Source organism: Lissotriton vulgaris, chromosome 2_1, assembly GCF_964263255.1.
Source record: "Lissotriton vulgaris chromosome 2_1, aLisVul1.2, whole genome shotgun sequence".
Lineage (NCBI taxonomy): Eukaryota > Metazoa > Chordata > Amphibia > Caudata > Salamandridae > Lissotriton > Lissotriton vulgaris.
In genome coordinates, this window is record NC_141687.1 from 1,802,956,416 (window position 1) to 1,802,979,555 (window position 23,140).

The following is a 23,140-nucleotide window of genomic DNA, read 5'->3' on the forward strand; positions in this document are numbered from 1 at the left end:
CTATGGTTATGTGTGTTGCACAAGTTACTTACCTTCGGTAACGATATATCTGTAAGAAACAGTAGTTAGTATTAGATTCCTTACCTTAGAATACCCAAAGGCGTCAGACTGGATCCGGAAACTTTTGCGTAGCAGTACCCTTGCGCATCGGTAGGCGTCATCTGTGGCTCCGCGTCTGTCGTTGGCGTCGTGGGCGCCGGGATGACGTCGCAGGAGTACTTAGACGCGGCCCTCGCGCGCTGACATAAGTTCTTATACATAGCTTTTTCCGCGCCAGAAACGCAGAGCCATGATAAAAACCAACACTGGTGCCATGAAACTAGGGCCGTGAAAGGGGATGACCTTAACCCTAGATATCGGTTCGCAGAACCGGGAGGATGGGTGGGGCGGTAAGGAATCTAATACTAACTACTGTTTCTTACAGATATATTGTTACCGAAGGTAAGTAAATTGTGCATCTGAATGAAACAGGTTAGTATTAGATTCCTTACCTTAGAATAGATACCCCAGCAATACCAACCCCAGTAGTGGGTCTGCGAACCAATGATCACACCAGAAAGTCCTGGAGAACCGAACGGCCAAAGAAGCCATCTCTCCGGACTTGGCTGTCCAGGCAGTAGTGTCTTGCGAACGTGTGCAGCGAGGCCCCCGTAGCTGCCTGACAGATGTCCTGCAAGGGGACTCCCCAGCCCAGGGTAGTAGTAGCCGCCGTGGCCCGTGTGGAATGAGCACGAAGCCCCACAGGAGGCTCCTTTCGAGCCAAAGAGTAACAAGCCTTGATGCACAAGACGACCCATCGAGAAATGGTTTGTTTGTGCACCGCCCGTCCCTTCTTAGCGCCCACATAACCAACAAAGAGTTGGTCATCCACCAGGAACTGGCATGTGCGATCCAGATAGAAGGAGAGCGCACGTTTTGGGTCCAGACGGTGGAGCCTCTGTTCCTCTTTCGAGGGCAGGGATGCGGTGGCGGAAAGAAGGTGGGCAAAGTGATGGACTGCCCGATGTGGAAGGCTGTGACTATCTTGGGCAGGAAAGAGGGTCGCGTCCGCAACACAACTTTGTCGGGATGGACTGAAAGGAAAGGAGGCTTAGAATAAAGGGCCTGGAGCTCACTCACTCTCCTGGCAGAGGTGATGGCAAGACAAAGAAGAAAGAGGAGAACCTCTGAAAGAGGGGCAGAAAGGGGATCCACAGCCTTTGCTGTGCACCATGCCACAAATTTGTTCCACCTGCAGGCCTATACCGATTTTGTGGAGGGACGCCTGGCTGCCAGAATGACATTACAGACTTCAGGAGTCAAGTCAAATGGCCTCAACTGCCGCCGCTCAATCTCCACGCATGTAAGTGGAGACTGGACAGGTTCGGGTGGAGGACCGTCCCCTGCTGCTGCGGCAGAAGGTCCTCCCGAAGGGGCAGACGAATCGGGGGATCGACAGACATGCTGAGTAGCTCGGGATACCAGAACCTCTGTGCCCAGTCTGGAGCCACAAGGATGATTTGGGCCCGGTCGCGCCTGATCTTCAGCACTCTGGGCAGAAGTGGTATAGGCGGAAAGGCGTACAACAGACCACAACTCCACTCGTGACGAAAAGCGTCTCCGAGCGAGTGCCGCCTTGGAAATTCCAAAGCGCAGAACTGATGACATTGTGCGTTCTCTTCTGTGGCGAATAGATCTAACCAAGGTTCTTCCCACTGCTGAAAGAGGCCTTGCGCCACGTCCGAGTTCAGACGCCATTCGTGATCCATCATGCACCGACGGCTGAGTTCATCCGCCCTGGTGTTCAGGGAACCTGCCAGGTGTTGAACCACCAGGGTATCGCCCTGATGTTCCAGCCACTGCCAGATGCGCAGAGCCTCCTGGCATAGGGTCCACGACCCCACCCCGCCCTGTTTGTTGCAGTACCACATGGCGGGGGTGTTGTCCGTGAACACCTGCACTACACTCCCCGGACAGAGGGGAGGAATGCCTTCAGTGCAAGCCGGATCGCCCGCAGCTCCAGAAGGTTGATATGGACACGGGACTCCGCCGGAGACCAGAGGCCTCTGATCTCCGCCTCTCCAATGTGGCTTCCCCAGCCCTGGAGGGACGCGTCCGTCACAACTACGTGCTCCGGTTGGGGTAGGGAGAGGGATCTGCCGCTGACCCAATCGTGGTCCGTGAGCCACCACTGCAACGGTCTTGCAGTGCCCTCCGAGATCAAGATATGGTCGGCCAAGTTGCCCTGATGCTGAGCCCACTGAAACTTCAGGTCCCCCTGCAGAGCCCGCATCCACCACCTGGCGTGATGCACCAGAAGGATGCAGGAGGCATCAGCCCCAGAAGCCGCAGCGTCAACCTGACCGAGACTCGGGATAACGGCTGAAAGATCAGAATCAGAGCCTGAATATCCCGAACCAACTGTTCGGGAGGATAAACCCGAAACTGCGCCGAGTCTAGAACCGCTCCGATGAAGAGGAGCTTCTGAGAGGGACACAGGTGTGACTTCGGCACATTGATGGAGAACTCCAGCAGGTGCAGGAGGTCGGCCGTAGTCTGGAGGTGGCTGACGACTGTCTGGGGCGAGCCCGCCTTCAACAACCAGTCGTCGAGGTAGGGGAAGACTGAAACCCCTAACCTGCGCAGATGAGCTGTGGCCACCGCCATCACTTTCGTGAACACCCGTGGGGCGCAGGTAAGGCCGAAGGGGAGCACGGTAAACTGAAAGTGCTCGTGGCCTACCGTGAAACGCAGGTAGTGCCGGTGGGCCGGCAGGACGGGGATGTGGAAATAAGTGTCCTGCAAGTCCAACGCTACCATCCAGTCTCCCGGGTCCAGGGCAGCTAAGACCTGAGCCAGTGTCAGCATCTTGAACCTCTCCTTCCGGAGGAAGCCGTTGACATTCCGCAGGTCCAAGATAGGGCGTAGGCCCCCTTTGCCCTTCTTGGGAACCAGAAAGTAATGGGAGTAAAAACCACACCTTACTTCTGGCCCAGGAACGCGCTCGGTGGCCCCCTTGGCCAAGAGGGTCGTAACTTCCTCTCGCAGAAGATTCAAGTGATCCCCCGACATGCGGTGCTACTGCTGTGGCATGGCTGGAGGGGTCGCCTCGAAGAAGAGGGAGTAGCCCCTTAGGACGATTTGCAGCACCCACCTGTCCGATGTGATGTTGCGCCAGTGGAGGAGGTGATGCAGAGCCCTGCCCCCCACTGGCGTCACGTGGGCCTGAAAGCTCGGACTAGGAGGGCTTTGAGGCGGGTGATGAGGGGGTGGATGTGGACTGGCCTCGCCGCTGTCCCCTGGCACGTCACAGCGGGTACCCCGCCCGCCACCGCCCTGGATATTAGTCTGCAGCCCGTGGCTGGCAGGACATGTGGGGGCGCCCCTTCCTTGGCCACGAAAGGAGAGAAAGGCAACAGGTTGCTGGCGCGGGGCCGACAGGCCCCAGGACTTGGTCGTAGCCCTGGAGTCCTTAAAGCGCTCAGTCTGCCTTGTCGCCAAAAAGGCGACGGCCATCAAACGGCATGTCCACAAGGGTGTTTTGGACATCAGCCGAAAAGTTGGCGGACCTCAGCCAGGCGTGGCGACGAATCGCCACCATCGTTGCCATTACTCTACCTAGCGAGTCCGTTGTATCCAGCCCACATCGGATGGAGTACCGTGCCGCATCTCGACCCTCCGCAAAGGCTTGGGCGAGTTTTATCCGGGCCTCCTCCGGACATTGTGGCAGCACGTCCGCGACCGTGTCCCACAGAGAGTGGGTATAACGGCCGACGAGGCACGCTGTGTTACCGGACCGCAACCCAAAACTCAGTGAGGAGAACATCTTTTTGCCATACTGTCCGTACCTCTTGGATTCCTGATTGGGGGAGACGTCGTGAATGTGGTCTGGGAGTTGGAGGCCTGTGTAACCAGGCTCTCGGGGGTGGGCTGGGTGGACAATCCGCCTCGCCACCCATCTCCTGGTACTCAGGGTCAAATGATGGGGCCGGGTCATGGAAGTAGAAATCTCCCATCGGCGTCGAGAGTGGCGTCGAGATCGAGGGGAGGACCGGGGACTACGTCATCCTGGGACGGCGCCGGGGGCGACACCCTGGGGGCCGGCGCCGGCGAGGTCGTGAGGTCGATCGGCGATGAGCCGGATTCGGAACCGGATCCGCTGGGCCCTGCGGCGTCGGGACCGAAGTCGGCGCCGGGGCCGAAGCACCCGACGGCCCTGGGGCCGAAGCACACAGCCCGCTTGGGCTCCCAGTCGTAGCCGCTTGGCCCGAAGGCGCAGCGGAACCCGACGGAGGAGTGAGCGACCTCATGGCCGTGAGGAACGCCTCAATCTCCTCCGGCGTCGTGTGCTGCCCAAGGACCGGTGGGTATGGAGCAGGCGGAGACGCCTGCGGCTCCGACGGAGCCGCGTGGGCGGTGTCGCCCAAACCCCCGGCCGCGTCGGGGGGAGTCGGAAGAGCGATGTCGCCTCTTCGACTTCTTGTGCCTCTTACCTGAGGACTTGGAGCTCGAGGAGTGGTGTCGGACCGGGATCTCAAACGGAGCTCGAGGTGCTTGCGGGACCGCTACCGCCTAGCCTTCGACGTCAAGGCCCGGCAGTCGGGGCACGACTTGTCATCGTGGTCGGGCCCCAGGCAATGAAGACATCGGCGATGGGGGTCGGTAACCGACATCAGTCGGCTGCAGTCGACGCAGGGTTTAAACCCGGGCATCCCTACCGGCACCGTCGGAGTCATTCGACTTCGAGAAATAATCAAAAATGATCCCAAAAAGTTTAGTCAAAAAGGGTACCACTGTTCCCAAATTGGCGCTTGCTGGCGTGGAAAAAATAGGAACCGAAGTCAGCGAGCGAGGGCGGCGTCTAAGTACTCCGGCGACGTCATCCCGACGACGGACGCGGAGCCGCAGAGGACGCCTACCGACGCGCAAGGGTACTGCTACGCAAAAGTTTCCGGATCCAGTCTGACGCCTGGGGATATTCGAAGGTAAGGAATCTAATACTAACCTGTTTCTTTCAGATACCTAAATTACTAAATAAACAAAGTGCACCTCCTTTGGTTTGCATTCATTTCCCTATAGATGAGAAGGAAAAGAAGAGATTGTAAGAAATAGGACATTCTTACGTTTCAATGTAACTTGAAGGCGTTTCAGACACATGTTCAATACGAACTTGAGAGTTCTGTAAAACATTTTCTGCCAGCTTGTCTATAAAACAAGAGAAACAAAAAAAACATTTACAATTCAATCTCAAATTAATGTGCAGAGAAAGTGATATAAATAACAATAACTCCTGCTGCAAGATCATATACATCAAATGAAAGTTACTCTAGAGCGATAGCACCCTGAATTTTTATTGGCTCGTGGAAGAATGGGTTTTCTATCTTTTCAGTTAATTTATAATCAGGTGCACTATTTTTGGCAATAAGCACGATACTGTTCTTGGCACATCAAAAATTGTAACTAAACTATTCATTAAGTGACTAAGCAAAAAAGAAATAAAGCAACCGGTGTGGAAAAATGAGACGAAAAAAAAGAGAAGCTAACTTTTTAAAGGGAAATGTAAAGTAAGATGTAGTAACTCACTATAAATTCATGATGTTTTTATAATACACAACATCTGCGCTAAATCAATGAGTAAATGTAAATATGCTGATAAGGCACATGTAAAGAATGAGAAGTTAAGAGTTAGCTCTGACTGTACACAAAAGAAAACACGATGACATGGAAAGCTGTTGACCACTGGCACTGTAGTGGTCACGTGAAAATTCCAGTTGCAGATCTTGCAGTTCATATTCGAGGGTAATAACCTCGTCTTGAACTTGCACAGATTAGACATCCTACTAAAGCATCAAATCTATCTACTTGCAATGCAGGTTACGAAAGTGCAAAGTGCCAAGAGGACATGAAGAAGGGTGTAGATGGCTTTACAGAAAAGCTAATCCATCAAGTTGGTAGGGCTAACTTCTTCAGTTTTATATAATTTACTGTGGCTTTAAACTCTTAAAAGGGTTGTAAAATAAGTGATGCTTTATCATTAAAGCATGCAGAGCCCATAAAGATAGCCATCAACAAAAAGAGCAACCTGAACAAATGCTGAAAGGCAGAGACAACCTTGGGCAGGAAGGATAGACGAGTCCTGAGAACCACCTTGTCCGGATGGACTGACAGGAAAGGAGGATTGGATGAAAGAGCCTGGAGCTCACTCACTCACTCTTCTGGCAGATGTGATGGCTACCAGGAATGCAGTTTTAAACATCAGAAGTCTCAAAGGACAGTTGTGAAGCAGCTCAAAGGGAGCGCACATTAAATAGGTTAAGACTAGATTCAAGTCCCACTGAGGCATAATGAAGGGAATAGAAGGAAAGAGATGAGTTATGCCTTTCAAGAAACGATTAACAACCGGGGACTTGAAAAGAGAAGTCTGATTTAGAAGTCGAAGGAAGGCAGAGATGGCCGAGATATAGTGTGGAGTTCTTCGCTCATGCTTAGATTCTCAGTGTTTATGTCATATTGGAATTCTATACATGTCACGGTGTTCTAAGTTGAATATGATGTAACTGGGTGAGAGTGTCAGTTGATGCTCCTGCCTCCTTGATGTTGGATGGGAGCTTCTTATATGAATAAATCTACAAGAAACAGCCATCCTGTGTTATGACTTACTTCAGGAATGCTTCACTAGCGTAGTCGGCAGGATGAAGTAAGAAGATCTCAACACAAGAATTTGGAGAGAAAATTTTAAAAACTTATTAAAGGGAGAAGAAATTCCTTGTACTCGGAGTTGGATTTCCTGTAAAGTCTGGGGATTGGGAGCTTTCCAACATACTCGCCCCATAAATATGCGTTGAGGTGTTATGATTTCGATGCAGGCTGATCAGTGTTCGTCTTTGGACTGGTGATTGCTCTACAACATGCCTTGTTGTGTGTTTCTTCTTCTGACTTTAAAGGAAGTTGCACCATTGTCAGATTGGCTGTGTATTACATCCTACTTAAGTTGCCAGTGCGTGGGAAGGTTTAAGCGCACAGACCTTGAAATAAGTACATCGGGATCAAGTTATTTGTGTGCATCTCCAATTTTAGAAGGTGGCAGTATATATTTGCATCTCCTATTTCAGTTATTGACTGTAATTATTTTAAGCCAAGCCCCCAGCGCAAGCAAAAATTAAATGTACACTTCAAAATTCATCCTATTGTGGTCAAGTTGTCTGCGCGAGCAGGAGTTTTAAAAATAAACTAGCTCATTGTAAAATCACCCAGCGCGATCTAACTTTTATGACATTTTCATTGGTGTAGCTTGTTCTTCTCCATCGCTACTGAGTCCACGTTCTGCGTCTGCGCACCGCGTTGACATCTACATTACGTGAATGTACGTGGGGCCGCCATTTTGAAGGATTAAACAACGGCGTTGCCTGGTTAGAGAACGAGGCTTGCGTGTCACTTCAGTGACACGCACAATAAAGGAAATAGTTTCATGATAGCGTGTCCCTTCATTGACATGCAAACTAAAGGAAATTGTTTCATGTTTGCGTGTCACTTCAGTGATACGCACATTAAAGGAAATTGTTTCATGATATTGTGTTACTTCAGTGTTACAAACACTAGAGGTAACTTTCAGCACAGTGTGTCATTTCGGTGATACGCACACTAGAAGGGAAAAGCTCTGCATTGCTTATCAATTGCTTATCAACTCAGTGATGCGCACACTATTTGCGCTTCGCACTACAGGAAATTATACTCAGCATTGTGGTTACCTCAGCAGTGTGCGCACTAGAGATGTTTGGGGCGATAATTCCTAGAGTGTTCGCAGAAACATACACACTATTTAAATTCTTTAAATTGTTTATTGATATTATTGAAATTCCAGGTATTTTTTGAGCATATTTAATTATTTGTAGCCATTATTCTTAGGTATATGATCATATTAGTAGAATACATTAAAAGTAGTATTGTTTTTATCAAAATACAAAACGTTACTGCAGCTCCTTTCTTTCTTTCCAGTCCTGCTGTTTCTTCTATCCAGTGGGAAAAATGGAAGGTGGTATTCGAGAGGTAAGCTAGAGTTTGTGGCTCCTCACTCAGTACTGAAAGAAAATCTTCTTTACTTCTACATTGCTTAGGCTCAGAAGGCCAGGATGTATTTGATCATTTTTCATATCTTTCTCCTACTGAATCCAGTAATCTTCATGATTATGAAATCTGTATAAAAAAAACTAGATAAACATTATTTACCGAAGGTGAGCAGCATCCTGGAAAGGTATCAATTCGCCAAAAGAATGCAAGAAGAGGAAGAAACTATAGAGACTTATGTGACACATTAAAGAAAACTTGCTTCTTCATGCAGATTTGAGAATTTGACTGATGAACGCATCCGTGATCAGTTTATGTTTGGGTGTAATATAGAAAAGGTTAGGGAAGAACTTTGGTTACTTGACGAGCCTACCTTAGATGAAGTTCTCACTGTAGCAAAAAGAATTGAACACTCAATGAAATGTGTTGCAGTGATAAAAAAGGACTCTAAAGTTAAAGCAATTAAAGATGAGTCATAATAGGGTGGTGAAAAGTAAATATAACCCTTCACCTGATAAAGAGGTAATGGGAGGGAGAAAAATGGGTGGAATGAAAGTGTTACAGATGTGGGAAAGCAGGTCACCTCACAAATGAAAAAAGTTGTCCGGCTTGGAATCAAACTTGTACCAAGTGCAAAAAGAAAGGCCATGCTTCTTCAATGTGCAAAAGCAATGTTCCTATCAGAGTTAAGAAGGTTTAAGTTTATGAGGAAAATAATGCTGAAATAAGTCCAGATGACTGAGTGTGGGCAAATTGTAGTACAGGTTCAAAGTGCAATTAGAAAAAAGTCTTGTCCTTTCGATTGTATTACTGTTGAAGGAGAAAGCACTAGAGTCCTGTTCAATTCTGGCGCAAAAATCATTATTGTTTCTAATGAATTTTATCTCAAAATGCTGAAAGATAAGGTCTCCCTCCTAAAACTATACCTTTAGCATATGGAGGTGAGCCTCTCAAACTCCAAGGCTATTTTATTGGTCTCATTGAATATAAGAACAGGCTAGTGTCAGGAAAAATTATTGTATCCAAGAAGGGGATAGTATCATCAGGTGATTCACCAGGGTGAATTAGGTGTGTTTCTTGATCCTAATATTGATCCTCCCATTCAAGTCAAAGACAAAGTAAATTATGTGGTGGGATATGGTGTTGATGAATTGATACAGAATATAGAAAATGAATTTCCCAGTGTCTTCAGTCAAGAGTTGGGATGTTTGAGAGGGTATCAACACAAGATTAAATTAAGAGATGATGCTATACCAGTGTGCTGCAAAGTGAGGAGTGTTCCCATTTCAGTGAGAGATGATATGCAAAAAGAGATCTCCAAACTGAAGAAGGTGGGTACCATTGAAGAAGTAGAAGGGATCCGATGGTTGGCTCCAGTAGTGGTTGCCAGAAAGCCGAATGGTGATTTGCACCTCTGCATTGATTTGAGGCAGCTCAATAAGTGTGTAATAGTGGATCGGTATCCCTTACCAAATATTAACGAGCAGTTGGTTCTACTCGGCGGGGCAAAGGTTTAGTTTTTGCTTCATCTGTTTTCCAGCGGGTCATGGAGAATGTACTTAAAAGTCTGAGCGGAGTGTGTATTTATCAGGATGATATTCTTATATTTGGAGATGATGTAAATGAGCATGATTCTTGATTAAGGATGGTTCTTAAAAAATTGTGTGAAAACAATCTTACGGTTAAGATGAATAAGTGTAAGTTCAGATCACATTCCATAAACTATCTAGGTCATAATATAAGTGGTGATGGAGTGAGACCCAAAATTGAATTAATTAATACCATTAAAAATATGAGTTCTCCCAGCAATAAGTGTGAACTGATTAAATGTTTGGGCATGATTGAATATTATGCTAAATTTGTGAAGTATTTTGCGAATTCCACTATACACATGAGATGTCTGTTACGTAAGGGTGTTGATTTTGTGTGGTCAGATCTTTGTGAGAAACAGTTCGTTAATATTAAGAAGAAATTGAATGATGCACCTTCTCTTAGAAGCTTTAACCCTAAAATTAAGCCCATTCTCATCACAGATTCTAGTGAGAAGGGATTGGGGGCTGTTTTACAACAGCATAGTTCTACTGGAATGCAAAATGCAACGGGTGATGTTTATATCCCGTAGTTTGAGAGATCCGGAAACACGTTATTCAGTAGTGGAAAGGGAATCTTTAGCTGTTTTTTGGGTCATTAAAATGTTGAAGAAATTTCTTTGGGGAATTGAATGAGGTTCACACTGATCACAAGCCTTTAGTTGAGATAATTAATAAAAAAAGGTCTGGATTTAATTTCAAGTAGAATTACTAAGTGGATCATTGGTCGTCAAGAGTACAATTTTTCACTTAAGTATATTCCGGGTATGGACAATGGTGTTGCTGATGTGTTGTCACAGCTTATTCCCAAAGAGTCTTTTGAAGATGAGGTTTCAGACAAATGTGATGAATGGGTATGCATGGTGGACCATGAGGTGATTTCCGAGAGGAGGTGGAGTGAAGAGCTTGTTAAGGACCCTATTTTGGCTGAAGTTATGGCTCTTATGCAAAAAGGTTGGATTAACAATAAGGTGGGATGTGATCTCACTAGACAATTTTGGAATATACAAAATTAATTGTCTGTAGAGAATGAATTATTGTTTCGTGGCACAAGGTAGATTCCACCCAGTAGTCTTAGAAAAGAGTTAGTTGATTTGGTTCATTCTGCTCATGCTGGTTTTTACCAAAAGCAAAGAATGGTTAAGAATGTCTTATTGGTGGCCTGGCATGGACAAACTGATCGAGCGTGTTTTACAAGATTGTGTGCCATGTACTTTGAGTGACAAATCTAAGTGTCCAATGGTTCAACCCATGATCGTAAGGAAATGGCCGTGTGGGCCTTGGCAAGACAACGCTTTAGATATCCTTCGTCCTTTACATAGCAATGGTTCACAAATTTGACATGTGCTCATGGTGGCCTGACGTTTTTTTAAAATCAATAATAAGACTCTACACATGTGATCTAATGCTTGAACGATTTGTTTGCAAAAGAAGGCATACATGAGTCCATTTTGACTGACAATGGACTTTAACTCACTTCAAGAAGATGGAAAATGTTCTAGCTTCGAGAGGTATTACACACAAAACTTGTTCTCTTTACCATCCCGAGGCCTATGTTATGGTTGAGAGATTTAACAGAGTCTTAAAGGAGACTATCATTTTGGCTAAATTATTATCCTTGAATTGGAAAGACCTTGAAACGCTCTAGAGCGTTGTCCGCTTTGTCGCCAAAAAGGCGACGGCCATCAAAAGGCACGTCCATGAGGATATTCTGGACATCCCCGGAAAAGCCAGTTGATTTCATCCAGGCATAGCGACGAAGGGCTACTGACGCCGAAGTCCGCGTTATCCAGTCCACACCGGATGGTAAACTTCACTGCATCGGCGGCAACAGCCTGGGAGAGCACTGTCCGAGCATCCTCCGGACACTGAGGCAGCACCTGCGCCACCATATCTCACACAGAGTGGGAATAACGGCCCAATAGACACGCAGTGTTTACCGACCACAGTCCCAAGCTGGAGGAAGAGAAAAACTTCTTCCCAAGATGATCTAGCTTCTTGGATTCCTTCACGGTGAAGCAGTAGGGAAGGCGCTCTTGAAGTGGAGGTTTGGACCACCAAACTCTCCAGAGTGGGGTGTTGGGCGACCCCACTTTCCTCTCCCCGGGCCAGGCGGTGGTGTCAGGCAATTATTCTATCCACGGGAGCCCCGAGCCCCCGTGTTGGGCCTGGACCTGGTGCCCAACAGAGCGTCGGTAATAGCCTCATTAAACAGCAACAGAGGCTCCGAAGAGCTCGCAGTCGGCACAAGCACCTCTGTCAGGAGGTTAGTCCTGACCGCCACCGTAGGAAGCTCGAGGTTGAGAGCCTCGGCCACCCTACAAGACACCACTGCGTATGATGCTCCATCCTCTGTTGCCACGGTAGGAGGAGACAACATGCCAAGGTCAGGAGACGTGTATAGACCACTGGCATCCCCCAGTTCCTCTCTCCAGTCCTGCTCAGAATCTAGCTGATCAGTGAGAGGGTCACATGACCCCGCCAGTCCTCCTCCTCATCATCTGGGTGCCCTGGCCGAATAGGGACCCCAGGAGTGAACAAAGGAACAAAAACCCTGCTTGGTGCCGGATCTGATGTCAGGCAATGCCAGTCCAGTTCCAGGTCCACATTTCCATGGAGGCAGGAGTCAACGCCGGCCGGGGGCACGACCGGCGTCTGTTGCGGCAGCAGTGCTGAAGGAAGCGGCGCTGGTGGAGGTGTTATAAGGTCAACCAGCACTAATCCGGATCCAGGCCTGGATCCAAGGAGGGCCTGAGGCGCCGGAGCCAATGGCGGAGAAGGCCTAGGTTCCCCTACAGAGTCCGCTGGGCCCGAAGGCACGCCAGCGGGTTCAGGCTGCCCAAAGATGGTGTGCAGCTCCTCGAACAATTTACGAAGCTGGGCAGGAGTCGCCCCGGGTCCCAAGAAGGGAGGTAAGCCCGGAGTCCACTATCTAACTTCACACGCGGAGCCGCAGGAGGGGCAACGCAGGCATCCCTCGTCACGTCTGCCGACTGACGGGGAGAAGTCGAAGAGCGACTATGCTTCTTCGACTTCTTCTTGTGCTTTGACTTATCGGACCCAGAGTGCAAAGACTTGGAAGAGTGATGGTGGCTCCACGACCTGTCCCTCGACCTCCCTCGCGACCGGGACCTCGAATGGCACAGAGCCAACTGCCGGCCTTCAAGAAGCTTTCGGGACAGCTCCTGTATATCCTTAGGAGCATTCCTACGTGCACCAGGGGTCGTAGACTCAAAGACTTCGACAAAAGTCGCTCAAAAAGTTTAGTCAAAAAATGACTGTAGGTACCGCTGTCTCCGGATCTGCGCTGGCTGGCGCGGAATAAGATAGAACTGACGTCAGAGTGCGAGGGCGGCGTTAGCTCCTGCGACGTCATCCCGGTGCCAATAACTGATGCAGAGCCAACCGACGCCACCTTTCGACACGCAGAGGTACTGCTGACGAAAAACTTTCCGAATCCATCCTGACACCTGGGGTTAATTCTAAGGTAAGGAATCTATAAGTAACATATTTCTTTCAGATTTTGATCTTTAACGCCCTTGCCCTGACTAAAGTGGTGGTTTCTGCCACGCTAAGACACATGCCCTAGCCAACCAGAAATCCCATTTCTAACAATAATTCGCTAGAAATTCTACAGTGAACAAGTGTGGCCACGCAGCATGTGTGCAGTACTTGGCTTTAAATATGGGGTCCAGGGGACGTGGCCAAAATGACGGTCTAAACGGTCGCTTGTCCAGGAGGCTCCTCGCTCCTGGCTCTTTCATCCACCCGTATCTCAACAGAAATCCCCCATCTGGACGCCAAGAACATCGGGAAAAAGAGAGGCGGCACTCCTGAGGGCGCAAGAAGAGAAGGTTCGATCTCGCTAGACGTGCCAGTTGACCCTCCGAGGGCGGGCAGCACCGGGGGAAAATGGAGCCCAGGTCGGACAGCGTCTAGAGCTGCCACCAGAGCGACACCAAGATTGACGGCGACAGTGTGGCTGGTGTGAGCGGGGTAGGCCATCCGGCTTGATCAACTACAGCCCTCAGCATCCACAGCGGCGAGTGAACAGCGGAGACCAGTGAGGAGCAGCTCGGATGCCTGCGGGGGAGCGTTCCCGCTACCCATCGCTCGGGAGCGCGGCGAGGGAAGACCCCGGACCAGGCCTCACCAGGCCTTGAGAAGGATGCGGACAACAGTGAAAACGTGGCGGAAGAGAGATCTTGACCAAACCCTTCTGCCACTAGACAACAGAGACATGGTAGGGGGCAGTTTTGAAGCGGTAGCCTTGGAATCTTGGTCCAGCCGGTGTTTTAGGGCAGCTTAGCAACGGCGGGAGGTGGAGTCCGAAAATGGGGGCTCCGCACTGCAGAGGTTAGAGTTGCTGCCGAAGCTGTAATCAGGGGCCCCAGAGGACTGTAAAAGGGGCAGCGGAGCCTGGCATCGCAGAGCTGTTGCACCCCAATATGCACGACTGCAAGTGAAGGTAGTGCTGAGGGAGACAGGCAGGCTGGGAGAGAGTGGAAGAATTAATTGAGGGCGCCTAGACTCAGTTCAGTTCATTCTTTATTGTTTGATTAGTTAAAATCATTACAATTCCCACCCGGAGTAGATAAAAATAATTTGGAAAAGATATAATTACAGTCCTAATTAAAAATTTACCTGATTTTTACACAATACCATAATTATGGTGCTCAAATACAAAATACTTTTCGTTAAAACTCGTGTATAGGTGTTCTACTTTCAGCAGCATTCTCCTGCTTTAAACCCTTATTGCTCTTTGACAGCCCGTCTTGTGCGCTTCTATTCAGAAGATGGGGAAGGACTACACCAAATAAGTCCATTAGGCAACGTGATACAACACCGGTAGGGGCTACAATTTAAAACTTAGAACAACATAATTAAAAGTGTATGGTCCCTTTAAAGAAGACAATATTTTTTTTATTTTTTTCTGGAAAACCTTTATTACCTGGGGGGTTGGTCGCTAGACAAATTGAGATCGCCGATATCACAGTATGACACAGCTCACCAGCCGACAACCCAGAGGTCCGGCAGCGATTCAGGATAAAACTTGTATTAGAATGCACAACTGGATTCCAGGATGAGACAGTGGTTTCATTTTTTATTATATAAGAGAGGATCAGGTGCCATACAATCAAACAGAAGAATGCGGGGGACAGGGTAAGAGACAGGATATACATGTAATAACCACTATGATGGAGAATTGGCGCCAGAGCATATAGATCGGAACAAAAGAACACACAATACACATTCCATGTTGCGCCAGTTCGCAGGGCCTGCCCACCCAGAAATCTGGATATCATAAAAACATAAGCCCTAAATACAAGCACACAATAAAAATCTGAATGATTCTTAGCTATACTGATCCTTTAAGAAAGAGAGAGAAGGAAAAGAAAGGCCATAGAAAATAAAAAAGGCAAAATAAAAAAAAAACCCGTCCAGACCCCCACCCTGCACCCCTGCAAATGGCTACAGCCTAACCCCACTGGCAGCGTGCCTGTCGCCCCTAATAACTAAAGCCCCAAAGGTAGGAAAAAGAACAGAGGAGGGCATATCCATGTGGGCTCCCAGCCCCTTTAGTCCCCCCGCCCGAAACAGCCACCCCCTATCACTAAAAGACAAACTTATGCCAACACTATAGAAGAAATTAGAGGGTACCGTGAGACACCGCCCGGCCTCTTAGAGCAAACAGTTGCAGGTCCAACACTTGTGAAAGCCACTCCAACCCTTCCCGACCTAGTCGATCTTAACCTTGGCCCTTCCGAACAAGAACACGAACCCCCCCAGCGAGACCCAAAGGCACACAAAGAAGCAATAAAGGTGAAGAGAGTCATCAGAAATCAGTCCATGGCTACTCGCAGGCAGTGAGTCCACAGGAACTGCAGACGCAGAAGAACTCTCCCTCCTAGATGAACAGCCCCAATGTACCCTGCACAGGAGTCGTAGCGACACCAAGAAAGGAGAAGATGACCACAAAATGAACGGAAAGTCACAAACAAAAGTCTCCGGGTAGTGGTGGAAGGTTCAGCAATACCATGACATCCTCGGGAACACCGTCTCCCAGGGCACCATCCGATGGTTCCAATACTTGTTTCCTCACGGGGTTCTTGCACGGAGTCAAAACGGCCGCGGTTTGAATGGCTGCAGATTCCTGTTCCAACAGTAGGGCTGGGTTCGGTTCCACCAGGAGCATCTGAGATAGGCGCGTGTCCAATTTGCTCAACAAAGTATCCACATGTGAGCGAAATGCCCAAAGTTCTGCCAGTATTGACCTCAGCGACGGCTCATGCACCGTTTGATCCATATTCTCATGCCCGATATCAATCACAATCACCTCCCCGGGTGAATCTGGCATCCTCGGGGGGGGACAAACAGATCACAAACGTGCAAATGCGGAGGGTGACCAGTCTTTGTTCGCAGCCACGGTTTACCCAGTTAAGGCTGCAGGCCAGAGACCCCGAACCACCGAACCCCGGCGGGCGCAATACCGGGTGCGCGGGACGGGGGCCCCCACCCGCAGCCAGCAGCAAGCAGAATCACTCCTCCATCGATGCTGAGCAATAAAACGATCGCCGCCAAATTCGGGCTTAAACAAAGCACCCACTCCGGTTGACCGGACCCAGCCTGATTCTCCTGGCCGATGTTGTTGCACTACAGCCCGGCTGTGAAAGTACTCCAGGCCCCAGCTTCACCGCTGGAGTAGGCCGCAAACTTCAACTCGATGGAACTTCGTCAAACAAGCCGATAAAAGTTTCCAGATTTCACCATCGGAGTGGGGAACAGTTCATGCACACAGAGACTAGGCGTAAAGTCAGGATTATGTACAGGATATCGTGGCGGGTTACGGAGGTCGGCGGAGCCGGGCGCCTAAGCATCCATCTTGTCCGCTGACATAGCTCCTCCCCAAGAAGACGATAATTTTAATGAAGCCCCAATGTTCAACTGTAATATTCTGTTTTTTTAAGACCTACAGCTGGGCAGGGTCATATTACGGGTTAGCATTGTGTCTGCTTATTAATATGAAGAATCAACTGTTGCATGATTGCGTAAATCCAGCTTACTTTGTTTGCTCTCCATCGGCTTGCCGTAAAAGTCTACTAACCATTGTCATATATTTGACCTCCTGGCAGGCCAGGATGATGGACGTACCCTCCAGCCAGCATATCACCGCTTGCCTGCTTGGACGAATGTTCAGATCATTGAAGATGAATTTTAAATGCTGTCTCCTCTGGTCCAGGACTGCTGGATAGGCACATAATAAGTGGGTTAAGGATTCTTGTTTAAAACCACAATCGACAATTCACAGATTGAAAGGACCTTTTCCACGATGGATACAGGTCTTTTGAGTCATGCACACCCAATCGAAAGTATATAAAGCTCTTTTTTAGCTGCGAGCTAAAGTGGGCAGATAGAAATGCTTGTGGCCTTCGAGATCTGTGGGAGTTAATGACTGTCCACCCGTGCCTGCGCTTGGTAATTGCTTTTTTGTCAGCCAGCAAGGATTTCTTTTTAGCTGCGGTGTTTGCAGCTTTGCCAAAGCTTACTCTATCCTCCCCGTTTTCCCATACTCTTTGTAGTTCCAGCTCGGCCAGACATTCTCAGGAAGCTTCCCCAGGAGTTCGGTGTTCCGCAATTCATCTGGTGCTTGATTTCGTCCCAGCATAATCTGTTCAAGGTATCTGGGTTAGAGAAGCGGAATTTATGACAAAGTTTAACAAAGCCGCTCATTCCCCGGAATTTCTGGTGCTGAAGGCCGAATTCCAGTCGGACCTGAGAAGGGGAAGCAGAATTCGGCAGGTCAAAAACGTCCTTGTAAATCCTTGTCTGGAGCTCGTTCAGTAAGTTCGCTTCCTTGCCGCACCAGTGGACCAAACCATAGGACAGGCTGGGCTGGATTTGTGCGGCCATAACTTTTAACAAATGAATGTAATTCGGGCTGTCCACTTTTTTACGTAGTAATCTGTATGCGTAAATTAATGATTGAGCTTTTGCTTTTAATGCCAATTTGTGTTCCTTAAGAGATGCGTCCTGCCAAATTGTTACGCCAAGATATTTATATGAGTGCTGCTCTTCCACGATTGCCCCTTTGGCCGACCATTTAAACTTGTTTTTTTGGGATCCACTAAGCGAACAATTTTGTTTAGCTCCAATTGTTCTTGATCCAAGTAAGCTGCTAGATTGTTTATTGATCTCTGTAAGCCAATAGGAGTTTGGCTCACCAAAACAATATCATCTGCATATTGTAAGATGGCAACTGACTCATTGGCCATGTTCGGCGGGTGAGAATCGGGTTTTTCGATATATGATGCAATGCCTGATAGGAACAGATTAAATAGGATGGGAGCTAGAACGCAGCCTTGTTTCAAGCCTTGTTGCGTATGGATGCTTGAGGTTGTGCTGAACCCGTCGCCCAGCTTTACTTTTGCCCAGGTATCCGTGTACAGGGAAATTATAGCGTTGAGCATTGCACTTGGCAAACCCCAAGCGTTGAGTTTCTTCCAGAGATGACTCCTGCTTACTCTGTCAAAGGCGGATTTGAAATCCACAAAACATGCAAATAGCGGAGATTTCTTTTTTTGCGCTTTTTCGATTAAGAGTGCTAGAATGGCTATGTTGGTTGAGGTGCCCATCCCTTGCTTAAAACCCGTCTGGAACTTGGGGATTATGTTCTTCTCCTCCATCCAGTCTTAAAGCTGGGAAAGCAGGCAAGAAGCGTAAAGCTTAGCCTCTACGTCAATCAATGAGATCAGTCTGTAGTTTCCCGGCTTATGGTTGTCTCCCTTTTTAAATATGGTGTGGATAATATTCCCCTTCCAGGAAGCCGGGACGTTGGTCTGAGTGTAGATCTCGTTGAAAAGGGAAGTGAGATGGGAGGACCAAAAGTCTGGGTCGTTCTTAAAGATACCATTAGGACCTGCCGCTCCCTCGGTCTTAAGTTTTAATATAAAACCTCTTTGTTCCTTCTCGTTAGTCAGGTTGTACAGCTCGTTGCTAAATGACTCTGATCGTATTAATCTGCCTTTCGCGTATTCCGGGGCGGGTGATGATTGTATTTCTTCCTGGTCGAGATGCCGCCCACAGGGCCTTCCTGCGAGGCCCCTGACTGTATTGCTGTACAGGGATTGCACGTGGTAAACCCACATACCTTCTCCAATTCCCACTTCTTGCTGTAATATTGGGCCAGTTGACAATTTGTTTATTATGCCCCAAAAGTCACTGCTGTTGGGCTTTTTGCTTGTGGTCAATAATTGTATCCAGATGGCCCCCCTTGTGCGCTATTTTCGTGCTCCCCAGGTAGTTGCTTCTCAATTCGCGCAGCTTCCGTTTTTCTGTTTTACGACCCATTTTTGCTGCTTGAGATTGAAATTGCACCTCTCTTGCAATCCCTCTTTTTTGTTCTCTTAGCTCTTGGTTAAACCAGAGTTCACTTTTGGTCACCATTCTTGAAGTGCACCCCAATGTGGCTGGGAATTTTTGGACTAATAACTGGGCCAGTAGTTCCCAGGTTTTAACACAATCGTTTTCTGCTTGAGGGCCGTGTTTGCCCAAGAAATCCCTGGCTGTCTCCTGTATGGATTGGGGCGCCACTCCCCGCCATTTTAATTTTCGAAGGTTGAATTTTTCAGGGGGTTGCATAATGGACTTAGTTTTTTGTGCAGACTTTACTTTGATGTTCATTCTTAGGATGAGAGGAAGATGGTCGCTTTCAACTCGTGGGATGATTTTAAAAGTGTCGAATTGTGGGAGCAAATTGTTGCTAATGAAGGTAAAGTCTATCGTTGAGAAGACTTTTCCGCTCAAATATGTAGCAGCCGCTGGAATATCTCCCGGACTATTGCCGTTCAGGATAGTCAGGTCGAGAGATTCTAGTTCGTCAACTAATGTTCTCGCTCCCTGATTAGCTGGTCTTTTACTTTCAAACAGAGTACTGGCTATGAGATTGCAATTGAAGTCGCCTGAGATGACTATTTGACAGAGATGATGACTTCTCTGCATTGATTTTATTAGTTTAGTTAGGATTATATATTTTCCTTTCTGCTTTTTTCTTTCAGGATGAATATAAACGTTGATTAATAAAAGTTGTCACTTTGATTCGTGGGACGAATATTTACCACCTAATTTGGTCACTTGGACCCAGTTAGTCCACGTGTCTAGTTATTCTGTTGACCAGTCCAACTTTTGTGTAACGTATGTTGATAGGCCCCCTCTTGGGTGCCCGAAACTAGAAAATCTTTCAGCCAGGGAGTGATGTTCTATGAATCCTGGGATTGAAGTTGGAACCAAATTCCAGGTTTCCTGGAGCAGGATTATGTTTTGTTGGATGAAGAACGATAAAGTTTCAAGGTCTTGCCCCATGTCTTTAAATCCGTGGACATTCCATGAGCAGAACGTGATGTTAGCTGGACGTGGTTCTTCCATGTTGGGGGCCGTCCTCCTTTCTTCTGTTATACTTTTCTTATCTTCATTAGGTATGCTTATTATTTAGTGTTTTAGACACCCAAGACCAGTCCCTTGTTTCCTGTAATCTGCCCTCCATGTTTCCGGGGCTTTCCCTTATGTTATGCCTGTACTCATTGGAGGGTATTGCGGGAGAGTTGGAATGTGCACCGCGTACGCATGTGATATGGCTTTTCCCCAGAGTGTCCCCCTCTTTTAGGTTTTTAAGGAGGGGATGCGGGTACCTTGGGCGATTGTGAACCTTCAGCACAATTCCCCAGGCTCCGAACCTTCCGCTCATTGAGGATATTTTATCCACCAGGTCCTTTGAGGACCAGGTTGTCAGTGTCTCTTCGGCTCCCGTCCTTGGTGTTTGTTTGAATTCTACGGCTATTAGGTCTCGAGAACGAATTCCTTTTAATTCTGGGATTTCTTTAAAAAGTATTAACAAGTTCCCTCTGTTTAAGATGTCTTGTCTTGCTTTGGTTGCCTATTCGGGAACAAATGAAATTTCAATTCAAACTCCTCTGACTGGTTTTGCTCGTTGTGGCGGAAGGATGGGGTTTCCTTTCTTCCAGCTTCAGAAGTTATTCTTAGTGGGGTATCCTTTTTGCATCGTGGTTAACACTCCGTGGGGACAGTGATTACCTCCTCTGATATCCGTTCCGGCATTCCCAGATTTTTAATTGCACTTTTCTCTGTTTGCACCGGCACTAGGTCTGAATGATAGTACTTGCAATGTCGGCCTTTCTCAGTTATTGTGACCACAATTGGATTGATAAGGTTTTGAGCCTTGGGGGTGGTTAGTTCCTGAAACTTCTTGACTGGAGAAGCTTTCCGCTTTTCCGATTCTGGCCCTTTTTTCCTCTCTTCGTGTTGGAAATCCCGTGATTGTATACTCGGACCTCTGTTGCACCTAGGTTCTCTTTTGCCTAGCGTAAGAGATGTTTTTTCTCGCCCCTCTCCTTTGTTAGTTGCTTCATTTCTTTCTTGTTGCTGCGCTTCCTGAATGGATTTATGGTCTGCTTTGTCCTCTGGAGAGGGCCCTGTGTCCGTGTGTAAAGCTTGGACTGATTTTTGGAGTATGGGGGTCAGGGTCATACTCGGTTGCTTTGATTTAGGGGACTGAGTAACTTGAGATTGATCTACAGCAGGTTGTGCTGCCCCACACGGGGGGTGTTATTCTTTCTCCCTATAGATGTTTTTTTTGTGAATTCCAGGAAGATTTTCTCCAAGGCTGGGGTTGGCTGTTTATTATATTTGAGCCGCGCCTTCCTTGCACGCTTTCTTTCCCGTTGTGTAGGTTTGGCAACCACCGCTGGCTTCAAGGGGCTCTGTAGGGCATCTAATTGGGGGTCTGTTGTGTCTGGTTGAACGTAGGGCTCCACTTTCTCAGATTCGTCGTTGACATCGCTGATTTCTTCTATTATTGTTTTGGAGAATTTTTTTTCCCCTCTAATTCGGCAGTCTTTTGGAAGGTTTTAAACTGCTTGCTGTTGCAAGATATCCTTTAAGATTTCAGGGAGGGTTACCAGTTTCTCTAAAATAGGGCCGCAGCAGCAGATGGATGATTGTTTGTTGTTGTCTCTTGGCTGATTCACATTTCCCCTATGTGTTAATAGGGATGTTATTAAATCTATTTTGGTGTTTATATCTGAGATAAGGCCGGCAATGAGATTTACGAGGTCTATTTGAACATCCATTTTGTCTGACTGGAAGTTCGAAGCCCTTATTGCTTCTAAAGTGTGAATCAGGGTTTGAGCCCATTGAGTGTTGGAATAAACTTCATTATGCTGCGGCGAGGCTACTGGCCCAAGATCTGTCGTGTTAACGGATAAAATGGTTATTGGCGGTGAAAGGTTTAATTGCTTGACTCTTATAGGGCTATGACGGACCTCCTCTAGTACTGAATGCTTGAGATCTTGTTTGCCTTTTAGGCTTAAAGGTGTAGATTAAACCATTTTGGATCTGCTCTGTATGTTCTTTTACTTGATGGCGTTCATTTTCCTGACAGTTGGATTCCAATATTTCAAAGATTTCCACCAAGTTTGAGTCATTTAAATTAGAAAATGATTTGGTGCGAACCTCTTCCTTTGGGGCTGCATTTGCTGCAGATTTTATTAAGTTTAATTTTTCGACCTTTGTACATTTTATGTTTGATCAACCTTTTTCCTTGAGGCCTACTAAAGGTTTTCCATCCTTTGGACCCGTGGCAAATGTTTGTCCCTCTGAGGCTACTTTTGAAGCTACAAAGCTGCTGTTACGGTTTTTCCATTCTCTCATTTCCTCCGTAGGAGTCTCGGTCTCCCCAATCAATGCAAGGTTATTGACTGGCTCAGTTGCATTTAAGTTAAGAGTTTTAGAAGTCACTTCAGGTTTTTTATGTGTGTTGTGGTGGGTGTTGTCAGCGTTGTCTGATACACCGGAGCTGTTGTGGTTCTGGCACCTGAGCAAGCCGTATTTATTTGCAAAGGTGATTCCCTTTGTAATGCGTTAAGGTTTGCGGGTGTCTGTAGGGGGATAACTCGTGGTTTATCAGGAAGAATTGGGCTTGGCAACTGGGAGGCTTCGACAGATGGAGCGTATATTACCGCCATTGGGTCCTTTAAAAAGAAGAATTTACGGATCCCTGATTTGTATTTCGGGCTTGGCGTTGTTGTGGTCGGGGTCCGTACTGAGACCAACCTCTCCCTTGAGCCTATTACCTTTGGTGTTTGCTTGAGAAGAGAGTCCCCCTCTTTGGATGTTTTAAGTTTGTTTTTTTGCCTGTTTTTTTGCCTATCGCCACTTGGCGAACTGTCCCCGATCTCATTTGCACGGCCCTGAACTTGGCCTGGGACCTGCTCTTGTATCTTCGAACGTATAGACAAAGAACTCTGTGGCTCCGTGACCGGCTGGGGGCCGTAGTTTAGATGGGTTCTAGCTCTGGCTGGGGGTTTGCTGAGGGGTTAGTCGTTAATAAAGGATAATTGTTGCAGCTGTCGCTTTGAATTTTTTTCCCTGTTAATGCGACACTCACTGTGCAGTGGTTATTTTCCCCCTCCAAGTTTCCCCTCCGGGTTCGCTGT

At 47.6% G+C, this 23,140-nt stretch overlaps 1 protein-coding gene across 11 annotated transcripts in view; it reads right to left on the minus strand.

Moving 5' to 3' along the window:
- NAP1L4 (nucleosome assembly protein 1 like 4) overlaps window positions 1–23,140 on the minus strand; it is a 1,422,554-nt gene that overhangs the window by 954,328 nt on the left and 445,086 nt on the right. For all 11 annotated transcript variants that reach the window (XM_086957864.1, XM_086957862.1, XM_086957858.1 and 8 more), the window contains one exon: window positions 5,103–5,184. In XM_086957864.1, coding sequence (XP_086813990.1) covers window positions 5,103–5,184 — 82 coding nt within the window. The remainder of the gene's footprint in view (window positions 1–5,102; window positions 5,185–23,140) is intronic.